At 42.9% G+C, this 22635-nt stretch overlaps 1 protein-coding gene across 2 annotated transcripts in view; it reads left to right on the top strand.

Annotated features, from left to right (window-relative positions):
• Positions 1-10515: 10515 nt before the first annotated feature.
• Positions 10516-22635, top strand: part of UPL7 (ubiquitin-protein ligase 7) — an 85346-nt gene continuing 73226 nt past the window's right edge. For both annotated transcript variants that reach the window (XR_015541499.1, XM_087378987.1), the window contains exons 1-7: positions 10516-10635; positions 10756-10818; positions 10915-11037; positions 12149-12407; positions 12519-13150; positions 15201-16253; positions 16397-16731. Coding sequence is in view for 1 of the 2 variants with exons in the window: in XM_087378987.1 (XP_087235113.1) it covers positions 10792-10818; positions 10915-11037; positions 12149-12407; positions 12519-13150; positions 15201-16253; positions 16397-16731 (2429 nt within the window). In the remaining variant the exon portion in view is untranslated. The remainder of the gene's footprint in view (positions 10636-10755; positions 10819-10914; positions 11038-12148; positions 12408-12518; positions 13151-15200; positions 16254-16396; positions 16732-22635) is intronic.

The raw sequence follows: 22635 nt of genomic DNA on the forward strand, positions 1-22635 counted from the left end.
TAGCTTGTGTCTGAGAAAAGATACAAGTTAAGGATTTGCTTTATTGGTGCGAACTTGCCACTAAATATTTAGCTTTATTGTCTTCATCTTCAAAAGTTAGCTTAATGCACTTAACTTCGTTATCTCTAAGTTTCTAACAACTGACATATTTCCATGGAATACTATGAAATAAACAGAAAGCTTTCAGATGCGTGTGCAAGTGAGATACTGCTCCTAGTAGATTATCTCCCCCTATTTGACATGAGCAAAAATCATTGATCTAGATAACCCTTGGAATCTCCGAATGTACAAGCTATACTCATCTGAATAAATGCTCTAACTGGGCTTTTGCAAGCTATCTATGTTTGAATGCATCAAACCTTAATAAGGGTTTTTAGGCATTCAGATTACTTAAAAATTTTTAATACCTTTAATCTATAGGGGTGCATAAGCATGCGTAAATATACATGGTAAAAAACTATGCAAAAAAAGGCATGTACCAGTTATTTGTTATATGTTGCGCTTGGAGGCCACTTTTTCCTCCAGATGACTAGTCTAGAAGCATTTTTTTGCACATATTTCAATGCTATGGTTGGTCTTACCTCCATGACTTCATTGCCCAAAATAGAAAGGGAAAAAAACCCATGTCTACACCCATTAAAGCGCTAGCTAGGGTTTTGATGTATTCAAATTGTTAATGTTTTTTAAAATTTTGATTTGTAGGATCCATGATAATGCAAATACATGCACTATGAATTTTCACGCAAAAAGATTACCTCCATAACCCTCACCTAATTGAGTCTAGAGGCCACTTTTAACAATACGTGGCCTCTGGACACATCATAAAGGATGAGGGGTGTGGAGGTCTTTCCTTGCACTTACTTATATCATATGGTTCCTATCATCTCTATGCCTCCAATCCTCCAAAAAAAAAAAAAAAGATAAAACCAAGTTTGCATCCATAAAACCTAATTAGGGTTTTGATTAATTCAATGTTATTCAAGTTTTCAATCTATTTTGATCCATAGGCTCCATGATGATGCATTAACATGCACTATGAATTTTCACACAAAAAGATTGCCTCCAGACCCATCATCCATTAGGGTGCGTCTAGAGGCCACTTTCTACAAAAGGGGTTGCTAGATGCAAAATAATGGATGAGGGGTCTAGAGGCAATGTTTTTGTATGAAATATATGGAGGTGCATATTGGAACCTCTTGCAACCCATGGGTTCAAAAAAATCTGTATGGCAAGCCCTCAATATACTGATACATGTGATGAAACTATGAAGTACTAGGTTTGATGGTCTAGTGTATACCTGAGGACATCATTTGGTGCATCAAAGACAATAGCCTTCCCTTATGGATCGTGAATACCTTATGTTGAGATGCTAGCTTCTGCTAATCTTAGACTAAATAGAGAAGATTGCAATGCCTAGAATTTCTCTTCAAATAATTGGCACTTTGAAGTGGCATCTTCAATTGCTTGTCATATAGCCGAGATTACATTCGTGTTAATGAGGCTAGTATCATTCGAATCATGCAATATCATACACCTTTGGACTATCAATTCAATCTTTTATGGGTCACATTTTCAAGGATGAGATTGATGTTTGGATTGCTCAAGTGTTTATGTCATGTACCGGTTGGAGGATGCAGATGTGTGAAAGAATGATGCATAAATGGAGAAGCATTGGCCCTCCAAATGGGTGGAAGGAGTGCCCAACGAGAGTGTACTTTTGCTATTGACCAATCTAGAATGCTCATGCAATCCACAAACCACATATGAATGCATAATGCCTCATACATACACTCCATGCATACGAGAGGTCACAATCTCTCATGCCTCTTGGGATCCATCGCTTGGGCATACCCCATTATTCTACCCTTAGCCTATGACTCTTTTAATGCCTACCATTTATTAATGCATACCCATGCATTCCTACCCATTCCTATCCTAGGACCTACATGTGTGAGTGCTCCATATATATTAAGCAAAAAACATATCCAATACATTATCCATATGACATTTGGCCATTTAAACCTACCTAGACTACCTTCTAATTAATACATTTGATCATGCTAGCCTAATACAATCTAGACTACAAAATTGTGTCGTGACATGCCCTCTTGCTTGTAAAGAAAGGAAAACACATTGCAGAGGTTACAGGGTTAGAGCTAGCCATGGTCTCTCTCAAGGAAGTTGGAACATTTTCCATGGGTACAGTTCACTATGGGAGAAGAGAAAGGAGAAGAAGAAGAAGAAGAAGCAGGCATGATGGAAGAGGTTGTGATGCAGAGCCTTCTGTATGTTATGATCAAAGATGAATATTTTTATCATGGAGTTGAGGGAAGATGAAGTACTAACAACAATCTCCACTTGGGAGGGTAAGATGGTTTTGGACTTGCCACGATAAGGGCTTGGTTATTGCATGGATTTGGCACTATCCAACACTCTGAAGCATCTATTACTGATGATATGGGAAGAAATTCATGAATTATGGCATGCAACATTGTGAGTTTGAGGAGGTCCAAGAAGCTGTAAAGAAGGCGAGGCAATAGAAACATGCAAGAACACATCAGTGTAGAGGCCTCATCACCCCCAACATTTGTAGACATTGATGAGGGCAAATGTTCCATCAATATTTGCACAAAGGGAAACGACCAAGGAGATGCATAAAAGTTTGTAAATGTTATTTTTCAATCCTTTTAATATAATGTTCTTAAATTGATGATTTTTAATAATGATTACTAATCCAATGAGTATAATTCTTAGGATGATGCAACGTTTGGGTCAAGGGGAAACCATAGGTACAGTCCCCTTTCTAATGAAACACCCATTTTGCTTGTAAAGTTATCATTTTCGTTAGTTTCTTGTTTGCAATAGGTAAAATAGGTAGTGTAGTACTCCCCTAGGATAGCAAACCCTGAACAAAAATCATGATTTCTCAAAGAAATCTAAAATATTCATTGGCAATACTCTACAAGAAGACCACATTGAATTAAGCCTAATTCAATGCATGTTGAGTTAGTAATTCAATGCATGCCGAATTGTTAATTCAGCACATGCCAATTCAATGCACACACCGAATTAGCCTAGGGTCTGCTAAATTAGCCTGTCACTCTAATAGTTGCTTCTTGCCATCATGGACAATCCAAATCATCAGGCCCAGATGAAGAGGACCATCCCAATTATCCGCTGATCCTCCATCTTAATGAGCAAGTTTCCCTTCCCATGCCCTCTTCCAAGTAGGTCTAGTTTACTACTTAGTTAGCTCCTCATATCCAAATGAGATCCTTCTATTTCTAAAGTTGTTGCCTCGGCTTCCAAGATTGCTTCAAAGTCTGTTCCACCTGTCCCAACCAAGCAAGTGCCACCCAGTAAAGAGCAGAGACCCAACCCACTCCACTTGTTGAAGGGTTGTTTGAACCCCGTTGCAAACTTTAAATTATTTACAAACACTACCCATCCAGGTCCGAGCCTCTCCCTCCTTTGCCACACTAAGGCATATTTCATAATTATTTGCCCATCCTTGAGCGATAGCCTGGAGACCCATAGGATAGCTTCCTTTGGTGTTCAATGCTACTTCATTTATTGTATTTGACTAAATTTTGTAGAGTAGGCATCGCCTTCGTGTGAATCCCACCATGGATGGATGCTAGATAGTCATGGTCACACTGTCGATGGGGATGACTGAATTGTAGACACTCAGTGTCTGCAGATGCATGTGAAAGGGGCCTAACCCATCTCGCTACCTCCACCATCTATAAAAGAACGTCATATCTTCCCTGCTTGCTAAGAAGAATGTGGCTATTTTGTCTCCACAAAAGCCAAACAGATCATAGAGGAGCCTCACACTCCTCTTGAGCCAAATAATGTTCAAGAGCCCAACAAAGTGACCAGTCCAGCTGCAGAGCACACCACAAAAATGGTAGCAGATGGCACCTTGGCTGAGCAAACCAAGGACAAAAGAGAGTAGCTAAACAAGGAAGTGGTCACGAAGCAAGGTGATAAAGAAGTTGAAAAGGGTATTAGAGAGCATTTGGTCATGGTAACACAACGATAGATCTTAAGGGCAAGAAGTTATTGTTCAGAGAGCCCAATGAGAGGCCAAAGTCTGAGGAGTAGATGTAGGAACTTGCTACAATGCTTGATGTGAAAGGCAAGAAAGTTCTCACCAATGTGCCCGAGCTACCAGGCACATGTCTCAATGAAACAGAGCTAGGGATTAGGCTTAATGCACATGCTCCAAATGATGCACAACCGGTGGTGCTTCCATTCTGGCTTAGTGCACATGCTCCAAATGATGCACAACCAATGGCGTTTCCATTTTGGTCATGTGCATAATGTGCTCAAAAGCATCCCTAGGTGCTAGAAATGCCACTTCCCATTTCAAAGGTGCAAATCTCGGCACCAGTGCACCATTGAGTTTGACCTACTATTGCTAGTCATCCTTCAGGTTTTACCTGTGTAGAGCGAAGGCGGAGGGGTGCAAAATGTACACCAAGTTATCAATAGGTGAAAGTCTTGTCAGGGAGAGCACCCTATAAAAACTCATGTGAACAAAGTTTGCCTAGGAAATCTAGTCACGGATGTCCTCGAAGCTTGCACCAGTGCACGACTGGGCGGCTCCAGCCTCACATCTTTGGGTTTGTGGGGACACTTATTCTTAATGGAGCTAGGCTTGAGTCTGAGAAACTAGATGACCCAAAATCACTTTGGTTCCTCAACCCTCACCAAGTTTTAAGGCTGCTCTTGCCGCCTCGGAAGGTCCTTGTAGGAGAATAGGTCAAGTGTACTATTTTGACAGCAATATCCCTTCAGATGTCATCATGGAAAACTGGCACTAGCTTTGTGAAAGAGCTTGAACTATTGCTTTCTCAAAAGACACAAAGCACCCTCACCACAAGGACAATTCCTTGCAGTGAGCCAGAAAAAGCTAGTCCCTTGTCTAGCCAATCACTAATACTACCCCAGTGCTGAGTTGTGGGAGAATGCTTCAAGACAAGGTGTGGAGTAGATTCAAGCCGTGCTCCAAAGGTGTTAAATGCTCCTGAGAAGCATCCAAATGAATTACATCAAGGAGTTGTGGACATGGATAGGGGTGAACATACTCCCAAAGGCAACCAAGGAGAGAATTGGACTTCTTGTCATTGATCCATTTCCTTTTGTCCTTCAGCTTCCATATTTAAGAATGGTGCAGCCATAAGGCTATTCAAGGGTAGATTAATGTTCATGATAAATTTTGTGGTGATGGAGATGGAAAGATCACATCATGCCTACCCCTTACTGATTGATCGTCCATGGTTGAGATAAGTTAAATTGTCTCCTAGGCCTTGAACATCGTGGGAGTCAACATGGTAGAACTTACAGAGGTACCACAAAAGAAAGAAAAGAACTAAGCTTGGAGAAACAACCTTCATGCTTAGAAGAGTACATCAATCTAGATGAGATAGAATTTGAGGTGATAGGGTCAGTTCACAAGATGTTAAGGAGAGCCCCCAAACAACCTAAACCACTATCCAATTAGATGGAATGGTTTGAGGATAGGGTGACCAAATTCCCATCAAGGGCACCCTAGACGAAACACCATTCCGTCATTTGCATCTTATCCCTCATATGTGGCTTCTCTCTCACATGTGCTCTCTCCTTTATTTAGTCCCCTTCACCCTTTGCTTTCCCCTCTACAAGCACCCTCCCTTTTGTTTTCTTTCTCCCTCATGTGTCACTTGCTCATGTGCACCACCCACCACTCCATCCCCTTCTTGCATCCTTCCCTATCGGCTCCCACCCCTTTCTTCATATCCCCTCATTGAGAACCTCTGCTCATTGAGGCCTTCCCTTCTTCCCCTCATCACTCTATAGCCCCCCTCATTGAGGCCTTTTGCCCCCCCATCTTGCCCCTACTCTTTAATCTTTCAAAGCTTTTTTCCACATCTTGCCACTATTGTCCTACTAGCTCGGTACCCTTTGTTAGCCAACTAGATCCAATTTAAAATTGGCCTATCAACTTCTGCACACCCTGTGTGCCACTCATTGTCACTCCAACATCTTGTGCATACTAGCCTTACTTTGGGTGACATAACTCCTTGTCCCATTGTTCCTTCATTTGCCATTGTTGCTAATACTCTCCCTCCCAACTATTATCCACATCATCTAGGATATCGCTTACCTCTCTCCCCATGGTCAACTCTCACACCTTATGGTGACACCACCTAGAGTAGTCCCATGCAACTCCTCTACATTCCCATGGTTCTTTGTGTCCCTCCTCCTAGGTGATTTGGTTAAGTGTCCCTCACATGTTCCACTATGACTCACCTAACCACTTAACCAAATCACATACGAGACACCCTACTACCCTTCTCCTCTGTCCTGTTCTTGCTCTTTTGACAATGGTTATGGAAGTAAGAACTATTCCAACTCAAATTGGTAGTTGGTAAGATATTTACATTCTGTATGACACACGTGCAAGATAGAGAAGGTGATTATTGTTCTTAGCTTTCTAGTCATTTTATACAATGATCAATTTATTTTAGTGTAGAAGAAGGTTGAGATGTAGTGATCCAAAGACCTCAAGGGAATTTAGAGTTTGCCTAAAATAGTTGGCACTACTACAATGATTTGTATTCACTTAGCTAGCAATTGGTGACTTGCACGTTGTCTTAAAAGTCGAGTTTATTTCATGGAGTTTTGCGGAAGGGGCATTATTGAAGGTATGACATTGAGAATTCAAAAGGGTCTCCACTCTCCCATCTACTCCACCTCCTCCCTAATAAAATTTTCCCTCTCCCCATTACTTTAATTTCTCCTCTAGTTCCTTTTCATCCCTCTCCTTTCCTCCCTGTTCAAATATCTCCTTTCTTTTTTTCCCATATCTCCTCTTCTCCTGCCCTTCTTTCCTATATCCCTTTTCCCATGGTAACTCTTAGTGCTTTTAGCAACTAGTTTCATTTCAAGTCATCAACTGTTAATGTAGGACTTTGTTACTTCTTTATTCTATTGATTTGTTATCATGAAATATGTCATTGATGCCTTAAAGACACATCCTATTGTCTAATGAGGCTTGAGATTCACTCTCGCTAGTGTACTTATGCTTTCTACAATGTATAGCTATTTGCATCACTAGGCTCTTATAATTTCTATGTAACAATATGGTAAGGTGAGGTTTTAGGACGTGGCGCTTTATCTATGGGATGCCATAAACATACATTGCCTAGATTTTGAGGTTGTATGAGGCTTCCAAGTCAATTTCTATGATTCCTTGATATTTGCATGCCCCTAGGCCTCCTATTGTCTAATGAGGTTTGAGATTCACTCTCGCTAGTGTACTTATGCTTTCTACAATGTATAGCTATTTGCATCACTAGGCTCTTATAATTTCTATGTAACAATATGGTAAGGTGAGGTTTTAGGACGTGGCGCTTTATCCATGGGATGCCATAAACATACATTGCCTAGATTTTGAGGTTGTATGAGGTTTTCAAGTCAATTTCTATGATTCCTTGATATTTGCATGCCCCTAGGCCATTTTAGTATTATCATTGTTTATGTTAGAGAGAGCACTTAAGCTCCAAATGGTTGCCTACAAGGTGAGTTACATGAATAATTGCAAGCACTCATCATCTACATAAAAGTTTTGGTTGACATTCTATGTTTCCCTACAAAGCTACTCCTAAGCAAGCATATAGTCGGTTGTTTGAGGCCTAAGCCATCTAAGTGATCCTTGGAATTAGTAGTTTGTGGATGAAGTAAGTCTATTGTGCTAATAGCATTTCCAATAGCAGCTAAAATAAATCCCATTTAGAAATTGCATAAAGTTATAATTCTATTATTGTTGTTATGACCGTGAATGGTAATAATACTTGAGACTACTAGTGCAAAAACTCTAGATTGCATAGTGAAAAGATTAGGGTAGTGAGATTTATTTATTTAGCTAAATAGACTATGGGTGCATCAGTAGATAATGCAAAAGAGTTGAGCAATAGCGTCTTTTTTTTGTTCGGTGTGCTAGATAGTGCCCTTGTTGAGATCTCGGCCACTACAAGTTATATCCATGACACCAAGTGCATGCCACATGGATAGTTAGGATTTTCCATTTGTGTCACATCTCACCCATTCTCTACCTCATCCCTCTCGAGAAATTGGTGTTATATGAAGACTATCCTCTCGAAGAAATGTAATTGGAAACCTTGCCCTTGACAACCATTCCAACTCAATTGACATTTATTTTGCTTTATGAAATATATTTTGTAAATTTGGTTGTACATTAAATGAAATTTGTTGAAGATTGGCCAACCTTTTGAGATCTCTACATCCATTGATCCTTGCAATGTTCAATTGAGATCAACGAACCTTGGTGTTGGGGTAGTGCCCAAATCTTGGGTGGTCCCCAAAAATTGATCAAGAATGTCTTATGCAACATTTACTACTACAAGAATGCTTGACAGAATGCCTCTGAAAGAGAGGAGCTCTTCACTACACGCATAGTTTTCTACTTTGATGGAACAATCTTATGATTATCACTTGTAAAAAAGTATTCCTCTTGTCTTCTTATGCATCTCTCTCTTTCTCTCTCTCTCTCTCTCTCTCTCTCTCTCTCTCTCTCTCTCTCAGAAAAGGAAAAGAAAAAAAGAAAAAAGGATGACATTCTAGTTTTCTATTGCAGATGGAAGAGAATGCATACAAACACCTTGTAATATTCAAGTGTCATTGCATGGCATTGAGTTTGTTGATGACCCTAACATGTGTTATGTTGCTTTTCCCATTGGTTTGACAGCAAATTTTACATGCTAGAACATTAATAGAGACTCGTATTAGTATTCTCCCTCCTAGCCATGCTACTATACTATGCAATGTTCACCTCTTTCCCTATGTTAGAAAAAACACTTTTGAGTCTAGTTGCCACCTTAATACACAAGCCCCCTTTATGGTCCTTTCTTAATGTTTCCAAGTCTTAGTGGGGGTAATTCAAAGCCATCTGCCAAGACAGAATGGTAAAGTCCTTGATGACATCATTCTTGACCTCCGTTCAAAAAGGGAAAGAGCGTCTTGATGTTTTTTTTTTAAAGGACACTAAGACTTGATTTGACCCCCTTTATGGTCCTTTCTTAATGTTTTTTTTTTGCCCATTCCATCTCAAGGAAGTTAGGACCTCTTTAAAAATGGATTTAAGCTTAAAGAAAGTGTCTTCCCTATAAAAGCTAAAATTCTCTTCATGGGTGCTTGGGGTGCTCACATTACAAAGTATTGAGTTTTAGAACATTGCACAAATCAAGGAAATATTAGCTTCAATGACCATAAGAAATAAATTATGCTTCGTTGGCTCTTTTGGTTTGGTTGTTTGGTTGAAGTAAGTCATTGTGGGTTAAGGGAAGTACATTGATGCAAACGTTATTTTTTATTTGCTCTTTGGTGAATTGAGTTACAAGAAGTCATTGTGGATTATAGGAAATTCATTGATTCAAACATTATAGTGGCTTTCCCAAAAGGACTTTTATGCCTAAACATGGTTTGTTGGGGATATCACCTGATAATTTGTTGGGTTTAGAAAATTCCCACAATAAGCCTTGCAAAATTAAGGAAACATTAGTTTCAATGAGGATGGAAGAACTTTTAGTGAGGGCAAGACAAGGTCTCAACAAGTCTTAGGTGAGTGGATTTGCGGTGGAAGGTGACATAAGTGGGTAAGGAGTTCAATTAACCTAATTGAATAACTAAGATGAAATTGATTGCAATGCCTTTTCAAGTTTAAAATCATTAGGTTTAGCACATGAAAATTGATTCATCTATCTAGTAAGGCTAACAAATATTTGTAAGAGAACAACATGTGGGCGGATTGTGCCCAAACAATGTTTACAATCCATGGCCTAGTGTTGCATTGTTAATGGAAGAATAGGCTTGGTGCATCCTTGTGAGATGAGGTGGGGAGGCAAGTTGGCTAGTCATCCAAGGGAGCCCCATCATCAGTTTTAATCACCATGTGACATAAAGATCACACACACACACACATGCACGCACGCACGCACGCACACACACACATTGTCACACTTGTAGATAGATGCACACACATAAACACATATGAAGGCGTGCATGCATGCACGCACCCACACACACACACACACACACATAGGTCATTTGCACACATGGACATGCACATACACATGTGAGCACACATACACACACATACATACACGCACACACCACATATACATAAAAAGTTTCTTTGCTTATATTATGCCCTAGTATCGCGCGGGTTCCCTACTAGAAAGCCTTGAATGAGGCTTGTGCATGCATATCTTAGAGTGAAACTCCAAAATTTCTATGGAAAAAGTGTCATCCTTTTAAAAAAATGTGTGAACCTCAAGACATGTGTGGACTTGGAAATTAAGTTTTGTTGTTGATATATGATGATGATGATGATGATTGCCCACATGTTAATAAAGTGACGGTGATTTTGAAGATCAGCTTAATTATTACTAAATAAATAAATTGAGGTTGATTTTGAAGATCAGCTTAATTATTATTACTAACTTGCTACTGCAATTCGTAGAAACAATGATATGATTTGCAGACTCATAAAACACCTTCATTGTTAATCGAGCGTTATTAATTAGGATTGCGAAGAAGCCTTCACTCTGCAATCTGATTGTCGTCGCAGTAAGTATGATTTCATTTCACAGTAGATCCGTTTCATTGGTCCAAGTTTGTTAACATAGTATGGCGGATGCACTTGATTAATTGCCATTCTCCTATTTGGGTTTTGTTCTTCCACTGCAGGATCGCCTTTCATTTGTATCTCCGTCGCATCCACACATGATGCACTCCTCGGAAAAACACAAGGTTGCATTTAGTGGGCTTGGAGAATGTCAGCAAACGTTAAATTTCATTCCAAAAGCAGATCATTCCATTCCATAATAATTAAAATATTGCATACAGGTGTCCTTGCGAGGGGCCAGTGCAAAAGAAATTACAAGGGATGCCCTCTTAGAGAAAGCTGCTCAAGAGAGAGCACTAAGAAGCGAGGCAAGGAAAGCCGCTTCAGCTGCTCAACTGATCCAAGTACTATCCTCATCCCATTGGTTTAATACTATTGCTATAGCATTTGATATTATGATGCTGTTGTACGTATAATATTTTTACTGGCTGCATTTTTTGTATTCTTAATTTTGTTTGACGATCCTATAATTTTCAAGGTTGGCTTTTGTAAACGACCAAATCGTGTTTTGTCTATCCTAAATGTGAGTCCTGGATTGTAGCCTCCTATGAGGCCACAGACAGTCCGTATTTTGAACCTCCACATTAAAACGCCTAAGCTTTTCCTCCTGATATGTTTGAGTCCGTGTCTCGTGCCAATTGTATTGCTATCGTAGTCCCTAAAAGCTTGGTAGTTCTGCTCCTGAGCTTGGTGATTATGTAAGAGGGATCCGTAGGGTCAATTGATAATGTGATGGACGCAACTGTCTGTCATGAGAAAACCAACCAGAGATAGAGTCGTCACTTAATTGCTTCTATTTCTGCTTCTATAATAGCATGGCCGGCCATTGTATTGGATTTTTAAAAAGACATAGTGGCAGTCTTATAAGGATGTATTTGGTCTTTCTATTTGGATCAATTGAGATACATGAGATTGCTTCTTTCTATGAGAGTTGATCCGATTGTTGAATTGAGTGCTACACTTGGAGAGTTAAGTTGAAAAATTATGTCATTGCGAGATGACTAGAGTGCACATTTGCAAATAGCCTGGGTTGATGTTGCTAACTTGCCATTGACCAATGTCTTTGCTCTATTTGGATGATTGGTTTTCTCCTTAATTGCTTCTATTTCTGCTTTTATAATAGCATGGCTGGCCATTGTATTGGAGTTTCTACAAGACGTAGCGGCAGCCTTATAAGGATGTATTTGATCTTTCTATTTCGATAAATTGTGATACATGAAATTGCTTCTTTCTATAAGAGTTGATCCGATTGTTGAATTGAATGCTACAATTGGAGAGTTGAGTAGCACAAGTATGTCATTGTGACATGACTAGAGTCCACTTTTGCAATTAGCCTGAATTTATGTTACTAACTTGCCATTGACCGATGTCTTTGCTCTGTTTGGATGATTGGTTTTCTCCTTCCCTTTTCTTTTTTTTCTATGTCAACATCTAAAGCGCATTAATTGTCCTCAGCGTGTTTGGAGAGGTCGCAATGCTGCTTGCAAAGCTGCAGACAGCTTTCGTGCAGATTGGGATGCATATGTCACTAAGGAACAGGCCTTGTATAAGAATGGTGCATCTATGCAGTCGCTGAGCAATTTTATTCTCCGGCCATTTCTCTACTTCAGTGGAAATCATCGATTCTGCTTACACACAGTCACTAGAACTAATGGAGATCATGAGAGATTTGTGACTTGTTTTACAATCCTGCTGCAAAGTATCAGCTCTTCTGGTATGGCTCAAGCTTAGTGATTGAGTAGTGTGAATATGTGATATGTATCCTCAGTTTTTTTGCTTGGTAAACAACATTGTTGCCCTACTGATCTATATGGGTCTTGTGCAGATTCTGATAATAATTACTGCAGTTTATCCATTGGTTCGAAGGAACAGCAGAGCATATGGTTCTATCAAGTCCGCAAACTTGTAAGGTTATGTTGTACAGGCCTCATTGAGGTATCGATCAGGAGCAGTTCTGAAGAGGCTGTGCTTGCAAGTTTAGCTGTACGCTTATTGGTGTCTTTGACAGATGCAAATTTGTGGAGGTGTTTTGATGAAAAAGAAAGAAAAGCACAGGCAGGACCGGTTGTTCGGCGTCTTGTAGAGTGGATTGCACAGGGACATGCTGATCTCTATCCTGCATTGCGTGTGTACATTCTTCAGAGTTGTCCTTGTGAGTATGAAGACACTGGCCAATCTCAACAACTTCAAAAGGAGAGGTTGTTTATCACAACAAGTGCTATGACTGTAGCTCTGCGGCCCTTGCAAGCACTACCTTGTCAGGATGACGAAGGAGAGAGCATTGTGAATATTCATTCAGGTGTAAATGAAAGACATAGGAGTGGAGCAAGGAAAGCTTCAGAGGCTTTTTGTACATACATTCTCACTATCCCCTTCATCACACGACGCCTGCCTGCTGCCATCTTGCCTGCTTTACAGCACCCCTCAGTTTTCACACCCTGTCTTGAAGCCATGGCGGTAACCTTCTATCTTTAAGGTCTCGCTTTGTGAATTTGTGTTTTGTGCTTTACTCCATGTATTTGTTGGATCCTTGCTTAGACTAGATTGATGATGATAGGCCTGTTGGAGATCTTACACTTGCCTTTTGGATTTCAGAATGTACACTGTTTATAATTTCAAGCAGACTTCATTTTCTGATTTCTTTTCATAATTGTCACCAAATTTCCTTTCAATCTGGAAGTTGTGCTTTGAATTATAAATTTACTAAGGTATTTTTTTTTCCACAAGGTCATGCGCACTAGTTAGTCAAATGTATCCATGTGGCAATGCCAAACCATCTCTACATGTTGAGCCTGCGCTCAATTTTTACGTGATGTCATGAGAGAATAACTTTCAATTGTCACGATTTTTATTCAGACACTAGACTATGATTCTCACATAGGTTAGCAAGGAGCTCTTCCCAGCAGCAATGTGGTTTTGGAGTTGTAATACAATAGATATCATAAACTATGACAGGGCATGTTGCAAATGTTATGCTTATTTTGCACATTGAAAACTTACATTGTTTATTCAAGCAGTTGTTACCTACTCAAACCTTATGTGATTTGTTATCGAAAATTTCCTTTAATATCAAAGCTGTAAGGTTTGTGCTAATGAATATATGCCAAGATTACATGCAGCACAATCATCAGTTGGTCGCTATGAGACATCCTTGCAAACCAAACCATCTTACAGAGACTGCTGTCCGAAGCAGCCTTTGACTGAAAAAGCACTTGAATTTCTGCCCTTACCCTTTTCATGGGTGGTGAATTCCTGATCATTGCCATGCATAGAGGTTCGTTCCTCCTGCAACAACAAACTCACTAACTCCTCCCTCAAAGACAAAAGTCAGAGAACTATGAAAAGTCAGGTAGGTCTCTGGCAATGATGACAATTCCTTGAAATTAGTTCCTTCTCAGGACTGACTTCATTAATATTTTAGGAGCTGCTCCCTAAGATCCTGGATCTTTGTAAGACAATCAGCCATGCTATCATGTTCATGCATCTCCGAATTCTCAAGCTCCTTCTTGAGAAATCAACTCTTGCCTTATTCTTTGCCTGATACATGGTCTCAAGAATCTCCCATGCGGGGCGGGCAAGAGGAGTGTGGTTTTTCCCTAATCATGACACAAATTAATTCCAAGGAGCACTGTCCAGGATATTCTATTACTATAGACTGCATAGAGACTTTTTGCAATGTTTCAGGCTCCTTGAACAATCATTCTAAAACAGGATAATTCCTTTTATTAAACAATGATCAGCCTCTACTGGCAGCTTAGGGTTGCACAAAGTTTGAAAAAGGAACAGTGTGTAAGAAATCCCAGTATTCTAATATGATTAGTGTGCTAAGGAGCAGAAAGGAGACTATAAGATAGCAGAGAACAAGAAATTATGTTGCCTGAAATGTCTGGAGTGTGTCATCCATACAACGAGGCCTCCTTTATATAGAGAGTGAAGAGCCACACATGAAAAAAGGTGTGCTTCAAAAGGTATGTGCATGAAGAGGTGTGTACCCGTTGTGAAGGATGTGCCCCTTAATGAGAGGGTACATAACAATGATACAAGTAGTAGTGTCCTCTTCATAAATGTATGCCTCTTGTGGTCACTGGGAATGACTTCAGTGGCTTCTGGGTGAAGAGAGAGGTGATAGCTTCTGGTGAGGATTGGAGACTTGTTTTCCACTTCCTGTGTAAGCATCGAGAGACTAGGAATATATATATTTCTATTCCCACCTCTACTGTAACGGTTTTCTGAGTTGTCCTTTTGTACTCTCTACTTTTGAATGAATATATTACTTTTTTTGGGAAAAAAGAGTACTGAATTATAGACGGGGATGCAATGTCTTTGTGAGTGTGTGTCCAAATAGAAAATCATTGCAGATTCACATGTTATAATTTGGTGGTGTGCTCCTTAGTATGATAATTGAACAAGTTCCAAATTTAGGGAATAATGCAAAATTATAAAATTTTTGTCATTTGGATGGCACTTGCTCAAGAGCAGGACTTAATCTATTCGCAGGGTATTGCAGAATTCAATGATCAATCTGCATGGAGCTGAAACATGCATCTCACATTTCAGAAGCACAGGCCAACAAACATATGTTGGCATACATTGTGGAGACATTCCATCATCAGCATGGGCTTTGGCTAACATTGTGACTCTGGCCTCAGGCCCCTGTAAGAAATCGAATGAGGGATCAGAATTGCCTGGTGAGCTTGTGAAAGGGTTGGCAAGTGAGGGATATGTAAGGGCAGTTTGCGCTTTGTTAGAGCAGATAATGCCATGGGTTGAAGGTTCGCGGATGAGACTGAGATCAGATGAAAAGGACAACATTGATGAGTATGCTTTGCACAGTAATGGGTCTTGTATAGCTCACAGTCCTAATGAGTCTTTGATTGTGAGAAGGCAATTGATAGGACAGTTCGAACCACTGTTACAACAATGGCATTTGAAGCAGCTGCTGGACCGAATTCCAAGAAAATGCACAACATTAGACGCATGCAAAGATAATGCTGATTTGGGATTAGTTACAGAGGATTCTATTTCCACTGGTTTGAAGCTTCCAAATGTTGCAAGATTCTATGCCAGTCTTCTAATTATTTTCTCAGTATTAAATGACGTTGGGGGCCCTTGCCCTCTATTGAATTTGTTGGCATTCACACCAGGTTTTCTGACTCGACTGTGGGAGTGGCTTGATGAGACACTTCAACTAACACAATTATCTGGTGGAAATGATGTAATAACTGGAACTATGGTAACAGATTCCAACACACATCTAAACAAAGCTGGCACTCATCAAAAGGATGACAAATTTGGTGGAAATCTGAGTTCCAGGTGGGCTTCCACACTGTCAAGGATCAAAGGAAAGGCATCTAGTGCTGATGCAATTGATGCGGAGAGGGTGCTTTTGGAAAGAAAAGTTTGTGGACAAGACTTGGCGAGCAAGACTTGGGACATCGAAATGCTGAAAAGAGGGCCAGGAGGCATACCCAAGGAAGCCTTACCTGCTCTTTTACTTTTCTGTGCTACATATGGGCATCTGCTTATGATACTTGATGATGAAGAATTCTATGAGCGGCAGGTCAAATGTGGTTTTGTTTATTCATGCGGCATAATTTTGCCTTTCAAAATTTTAATGGGACCTTGCCCTTACTTTTGTGTTGCTAATATTTTTTCTTTAGCATTCCTGTGCTGAAGTTCCATGAATCTTTTGATGGTAAACAGGTGCCATTCACACTGGAACAGCAAAGAATCATTGCAGCTTCTCTTAACACTATGGTGTATAATGGGTTTTTTTCTACTTCAAAACAGCAGTCTATATATTTGATGGAGGAATCTACAAAATGTTTACACTCTCTTTATGGAAGAGATTGTAGGCGTAGCTTTTGCCAGCCAAGCTTGTGGCTTGCTCCTGCAGCGGCCAATCGTCCTCCCATTGCAGCGGCAGCAAGAGCTTATGAGGTGGCTGCTGCTTCATCCAAGGTGGGGGAGTTTTCACAGGCACCAGCCATAGGATATGTGCTGGCAATGATTCCTCATGTCTTTCCTTTTGAAGAAAGGCATGCTTCTAACCTTTGGAAATCTATGTGTGTGTGTGTGTGTTTCTCTTTTCTGGCTGGGGGCACTTTCTGGTCCTGACATTTCTGGCAGTGCATAAATTTAACATAGCATAAGCCTATTGCTTCAGCCCATTGAGGCTTGTTGGAGTTATTTTCTCTTGATGTACTTTGTCCCATAGGCCCACGAGGCCTCCGAGGATGTTAATATATCTTTATTTCTTTCTCACCTACTCACTTGGAAGCCCCTTGCTTTCTCTCTCTCTCTCTCTCTCTCTCTCTCTCTCTCTCATAGATCCATCGTCTCTTGCCTCGAGGTCTGCTGCAATCGTCTCTGCAAGCGTGCAATCGAGCTGGCAATTGTCTACGAGCCTCGAGGTTTGCTGCAATCATCTGCCGTTGGAATTTGGTGAATTTGGGGCTACGTAACTGCCCCCGCTCAGCCCCTCCCTCACCCGCTCAGCCTCTCCGCCTCAGCCCCCCCCCCCCCCCCCTTCTCACCCGCTCACCCCTCCGCTCAGCCCCCCCGCTCACCCCTCCGCTCACCCCCTCGCACTCGCAGCCCCCGCTCACCACTCGCTCACCCCTTGCACCCCTCCTCTCACCCCTCCGCTGCCCCCCCGCTCACCCCTTGGAACCCCCCCCCTTCACCCCTCCACTCAGCCCCCGCAGCCTCCCCGCTCACCCCCCTCCCTCAACCCTCCCGCTCACCCCCTCGGTCAACCCCGCCGCCCACCCCCTCGCGCCCCTCCTCTCACCCCCCCGCCCCCCCTCGCACTTGCAGCCCCGACCCCCCCCCCCTTTAAAAAAAAAAAAAAAAAAAAAACGCAGCCCCAACCCCCTTTTTTTTAAATAAAATAAATTATAAATTTATAACCCCAACTTTTCTTTTTTAATTTTAAATCTCTCTTCTCTTTGTCTGCCTGTCTCTCTCTCTCTCTCTCTCTCTCTCTCTCTCTCTCTCTCATCGCACATTGGCAGCGCTCGCCATCTCCCGCTTTTCAATGTTGCCAGTTTCCCGTAAATTAAGCATGGCCGACACCGTCGAGCATGTTACAGAAGCAGCAACAACAGCAACATCAATGGCCGCCACGACCGATATGCTGCACTATAGTAGAAGAGGACTTGCATCTTCTTCAAAGGACAGCGCAGTGCCTGCACTTGCCGCACTCCCAGTTGCAGGTACACCGGTTTCAGCTCCACTATCTCATCTTCCGCCCAGCGCAGTGCCCGCACTTGCCGCACTCCCAGTCGCAGGTACACCGGTTTCAGCTCCATTATCTCATCTTCCGCCCATAGCTACTTTGTACCCGCAGTTTTTTTCACCCCTCCCCTCTCAGGTTTCTTCTTCTCCTACCCCTTCTCCACCCTTTTTGCTCCCCCTCTCACAGCCCTCTGTCACCTCTTCCCCCCCCTTTGTTGCCTATTTTACCTACTTTGCCAGAGGCTCCCTCCTCCTCATCCTCTCTACAGACTTTACCCATCCCCTCCTCTCCATCCCCGGTACCCGCTTTCTCTCCCCCTTTCCAGCCTTCTCCTTCATCCCCGCTACCCACCTTACCGGTTTCCCCCCTTTCTCCCTTTCTTTCTCCTTCCATGCCTTGTGCTGTTTGTCCTTGCCGCCACATCCTACCAAAGCTTCAGCACTTTGAGACCCACCTCCGAGCTGTCCTTCAGATGCTTCACAGGAAGGACGAGACCATTGCTCTACTTACAGCTCAGGTTGCATCTCTTGTTGATCGAGTGACACAGCAGGATCGAGAGATCTTGTCTATTAGGACAGATCTTCAGGTCTTACAGGCGACTCATAGGACTCTTGCTGGAGAGATTCATGGACACACAGAGCGAGTGCAGCAGATCGAGACTCGCGTTCAGCACATAGACACATCTCCCACTACAGCAGTAGCAGCGGTTGAGGAGCGTTTGACCTCCCTTCAGACAGAGGTCCAGAGAGCCACAGAGTGGGTGGATGTCGTCCGCCGTCAGCCATCACAGCCTCAGAGATCGACTGTATCAGCTACATTGGCCGAGTCACAGCAGAGGGCCACAAAGGCCCTCAACATTCACATTCGTGGTATCTTGCCCTCGGCGACAGAGTCCACGATGACACAGGCTGTGACCTTTGTCTCTCAGACACTGGGAGTACAGGATCATGGCATAGTAGGATCATATAGAGTCGGGAGGGATCGAACTAGAGAGCAGCCCCTCATTATCAGATTCAGAGATGCCCAGGCACGTCTAGCTGCCCTCAGGAGGAGAGGGACACTCAGAGACCACCCACAGATTTCCATGGACGAGGATCTGACTCAGATACAGGTTGAGGAGCGCAAGGCGTTCATGCCTCAGAGAGATGCAGCCCGAGCTCAGGGCAAGTGGACAGTGATCAGGGATGGCAGACTCATCACAGGCACTTTGAGGCGTGCTCCCACAGTGCTTAGAGATGACAGACCAGCAGATATAGCCCCATCTCCACCTCCTGCTATGACCGCTTGATGGGACAGGGCCCATGGGACACACCACCCGTCAGATAGTCTACGCATCGCTGTATGGAACTGCAATGGTTCTTTTACAGCACAGCCAGGCAATCTACGGGGGGCATTCTTTGGGAGAGATATCATCTTTTTCACGGAGACACACGAGAGTCCAGAGAGACCTTTGCCACGAGTGACAGGGTATACATGGAGATCTGCCCTCAGGCAGCACACTCGAACATTTGGAGTGAGAGGATCTGGAGGAGTGGCCATTTTGTACAGAGAGCATCTCGATCGGATCATCACAGTGGAGAGAGCGGATTCACATGCCCGATTCTTGTGGGTACGCATTTGCCGCAGAGCCCCTCAACGAGATCTTTTTATTGCAGTTTGCTACTTCCCCCCGGCGCAGTCGATCTATTCTTCCACTGGAGCAGGCCAGTCCATATTTGAGGATCTATCAGCAGACATTGCAGATTTTTCACATCGCGGAGAAGTCATCCTTTTAGGAGACTTCAACGCGAGGACCTCAGACAGACAGGCTCTCACTTATGACTTCATGGAGGATCCGGTCATACTCCCAGCATTTCATGATGATAGCCTCTGTCGGACTTCATCAGACTGCACAGTACAGCCCACAGATCAGGGACGTCAGTTACTGGAGCTCCTCACCTCGCACAGTATGGTCATTTATAAAGGCTTGTCCAGGTGGCCACAGTCTTCCATGCCTACATTCTCTTCTGCTTCTGGGCGTGGTACTAGCGTGATCGACTACATCATAGGTCCCCCGACTCTAGTCCCTTCCATCCATAGCCTTACTGTTAGCCCCTTCATGCCCTCTGCCGACCATGCACTCATCCACTTTACTTTGACTAATGTCTCCCATGACCCACCCCCCCCTCGTTATCATGACCGCCAACCCTATTACGAGGTTCATTTCGACCACCAGTTCGATGATGTATATAGCCAGAACCTCAGCCGCCTACTCCGTCCTCATCTATTAGATGCTCTACCATCCACGCAGGACCGGTGGGAACTTGTACATACTTCACTCGTTTCTGCCGCTCACATGTCGTTCCCTGCCAAGTGTCATTCGTCTAGTCCCCCACCGGTTGGTCTTGTTCCTTACAACGGTTGGTATGACGAGGAGTGTAAGGAACTCCGCAGGAAACTTCACCTTGAGACCAAGGAGAAGTCTCCCCTCCTTGCCGAAACCAAGAGAGACTACAAGTGGTTGGTTAGGCGCAAGAAACGCCAATTTCTAGCCCGGAATGAGGAGGAGCTGAGAAGCTTGCTTTTCAGCTGTGACTCCAAGGAATTCTGGAGAAAATTCCTCCGCTCGAAGTCTCAGAGCCCCCTCACAGATCCACGTGTCTGGTATGCATACACTTCAGCTCTATACGATGTTCCAGATCAGCCAGCCATCGATTTATCCCATTCCCCTAGGCCAGCTTCATCTAGTCTCTTCACACCAGAGAGTGTCCGTGCAGCAGTCCACCGATTGAAGAATGGGAGAGCTAAGGATCATGATGGATTGCAAGCGGAGTATGTAATCCATGGGATTGATGCCTTAGATTTTGTTCTTTCTCGTCTCTTCAATGAGTCTGTTTGTACAGGCCTACCACAGTCTTGGTTAGGCAATACCATAGTACCTATCCACAAGTCGAGGGACCCTATGGAGCCGTCAAATCACAGGACCATCATGATTGGCCACGTTATGGCCAAGATCTATGCATCAGTTTTGGAAAGCTGTATAAATGACCATGCCGAGATGACAGGACTCAGAGCCAGAGGGCAGGCTGGATTTCGCAGGGATCATTCGACACTTGACCACATCCTCACACTCAGGGCACTGGTAGAGGAGGCGAAGTCACGAAGGCAACGGCTTTATTGTTGCTTCGTGGACTTCAGGAAGGCATTTGACACAGTTCCGCGATTCAGATTGTTTCAGAGGATTCGCCAGATGGGCTTCAGTGGAGAGATACAGTGGGCTGTCATGGCTTTGTATGAGAGGGTCACTGGTCGGGTTCGGACACGTGAGGGGCTCTCAGAGGAGGTATGCAGCACGATTGGGGTGAAGCAGAGTTGCCCGCTCTCTCCTACTCTCTTTGGATTATATATTGATGAGCTAGAGATGTTTATACAGATGACAGGCGGTGTGGGCTCTACTCTCTCAGGATCCTCCATTCCTATCCTCCTGTATGCGGACGATGTGGTTCTCATTTCCTCTACTGCTCAGGGCCTCCAGGCACATATTGAGGCACTCCACAGGTTTTGCCAGGACAGGGGGTTGACCGTAAACCTTGGCAAGACCAAGGTTATGGTTTTCAACACCTCTGATCGTATTTACAGCACGGATGAGTTTTGCTTCACATATGACGGACAGCCCATTGAGCTTGTTAGAGAGTACACTTATTTGGGGGCAGTTTTCATGCCTCCACCCTGTGGATATACATATGAGATGGTTTGTAGACGCCGCAGGATCTTGTTACATAGGGGACGTACTCGTCGCTTCATCTCCAGACGATCCAGGATGATGGCAGCTTTTCGGAGGAGACTTACTCATGGAGATCTCGCCCCACCAGCCGCTCACCTCACCTTTGCTCAGATTTGTACTCTCATAGCAGGAGGCAGAGTCGATGGACAGGATTTCCAGTATTATTTTGGTTCTCAGACTCCGTGACACCTGGACTTGTATCTTTGCATTGGCATATTGTACTCATCCCCCCATTTTGCACCTAGGGGCGGTTTCCTTGCATCTAGTTTACTTTGTATTTAGGCTCAGATTTGACATTATGTACTTTCACTTGCATTGTATTGCGTAGCACTTAGATGATATTCGACGATGCCTCTTCTTTGTGGCACGTTGATTTTGTGCTATCTTGTATGCAGAGTTCTTGATGTCCCATGGGCCCATTTTGGCCTTTAGTGGACAATAATACACTTTCTTTCTTTCTTTCTTTCTATATATATATATATATATATATATATATATATATATATATATATATGTATGTATGTATGTATGTATGTATGTATGTATGTGTAGAAAGAAAGATATATTCACGTCTTCGGGGGGCCTTGCATGCCTATGAGACAAAGTACAATCAGAAGAGTAATTCATACAAGCAACGGCGGCCTGAGGCCAAGGGCTTGCTAGGGCCCTTGCTGAGTGCTATACTCAGAAGCTCAAAAGATCAATCCTCAAAACCAATAGTCACAATACAAAACTGGGTGCCATGGCGGCTCTTTGGTGGCATGAAAATATATCTCATATTTGTACTTGTCGAGTCATCTCTCTTGTTGTGGAGAGAATGAAAGAAAGAAAGAAAGAAAGAAAGAAAGTCTATTAATGTCCACGGGAGACCAACAGGTCTATGGGACAGCAAAAAACCATCTAGTACATTTGCTTTAGGGAGGGCACATGGCAGCTCCC

Source organism: Dipteris shenzhenensis, chromosome 9 (assembly GCF_047967505.1).
Source record: "Dipteris shenzhenensis isolate YYH24624 ecotype China chromosome 9, Dip_SZ_1.0, whole genome shotgun sequence".
NCBI lineage: Eukaryota > Viridiplantae > Streptophyta > Polypodiopsida > Gleicheniales > Dipteridaceae > Dipteris > Dipteris shenzhenensis.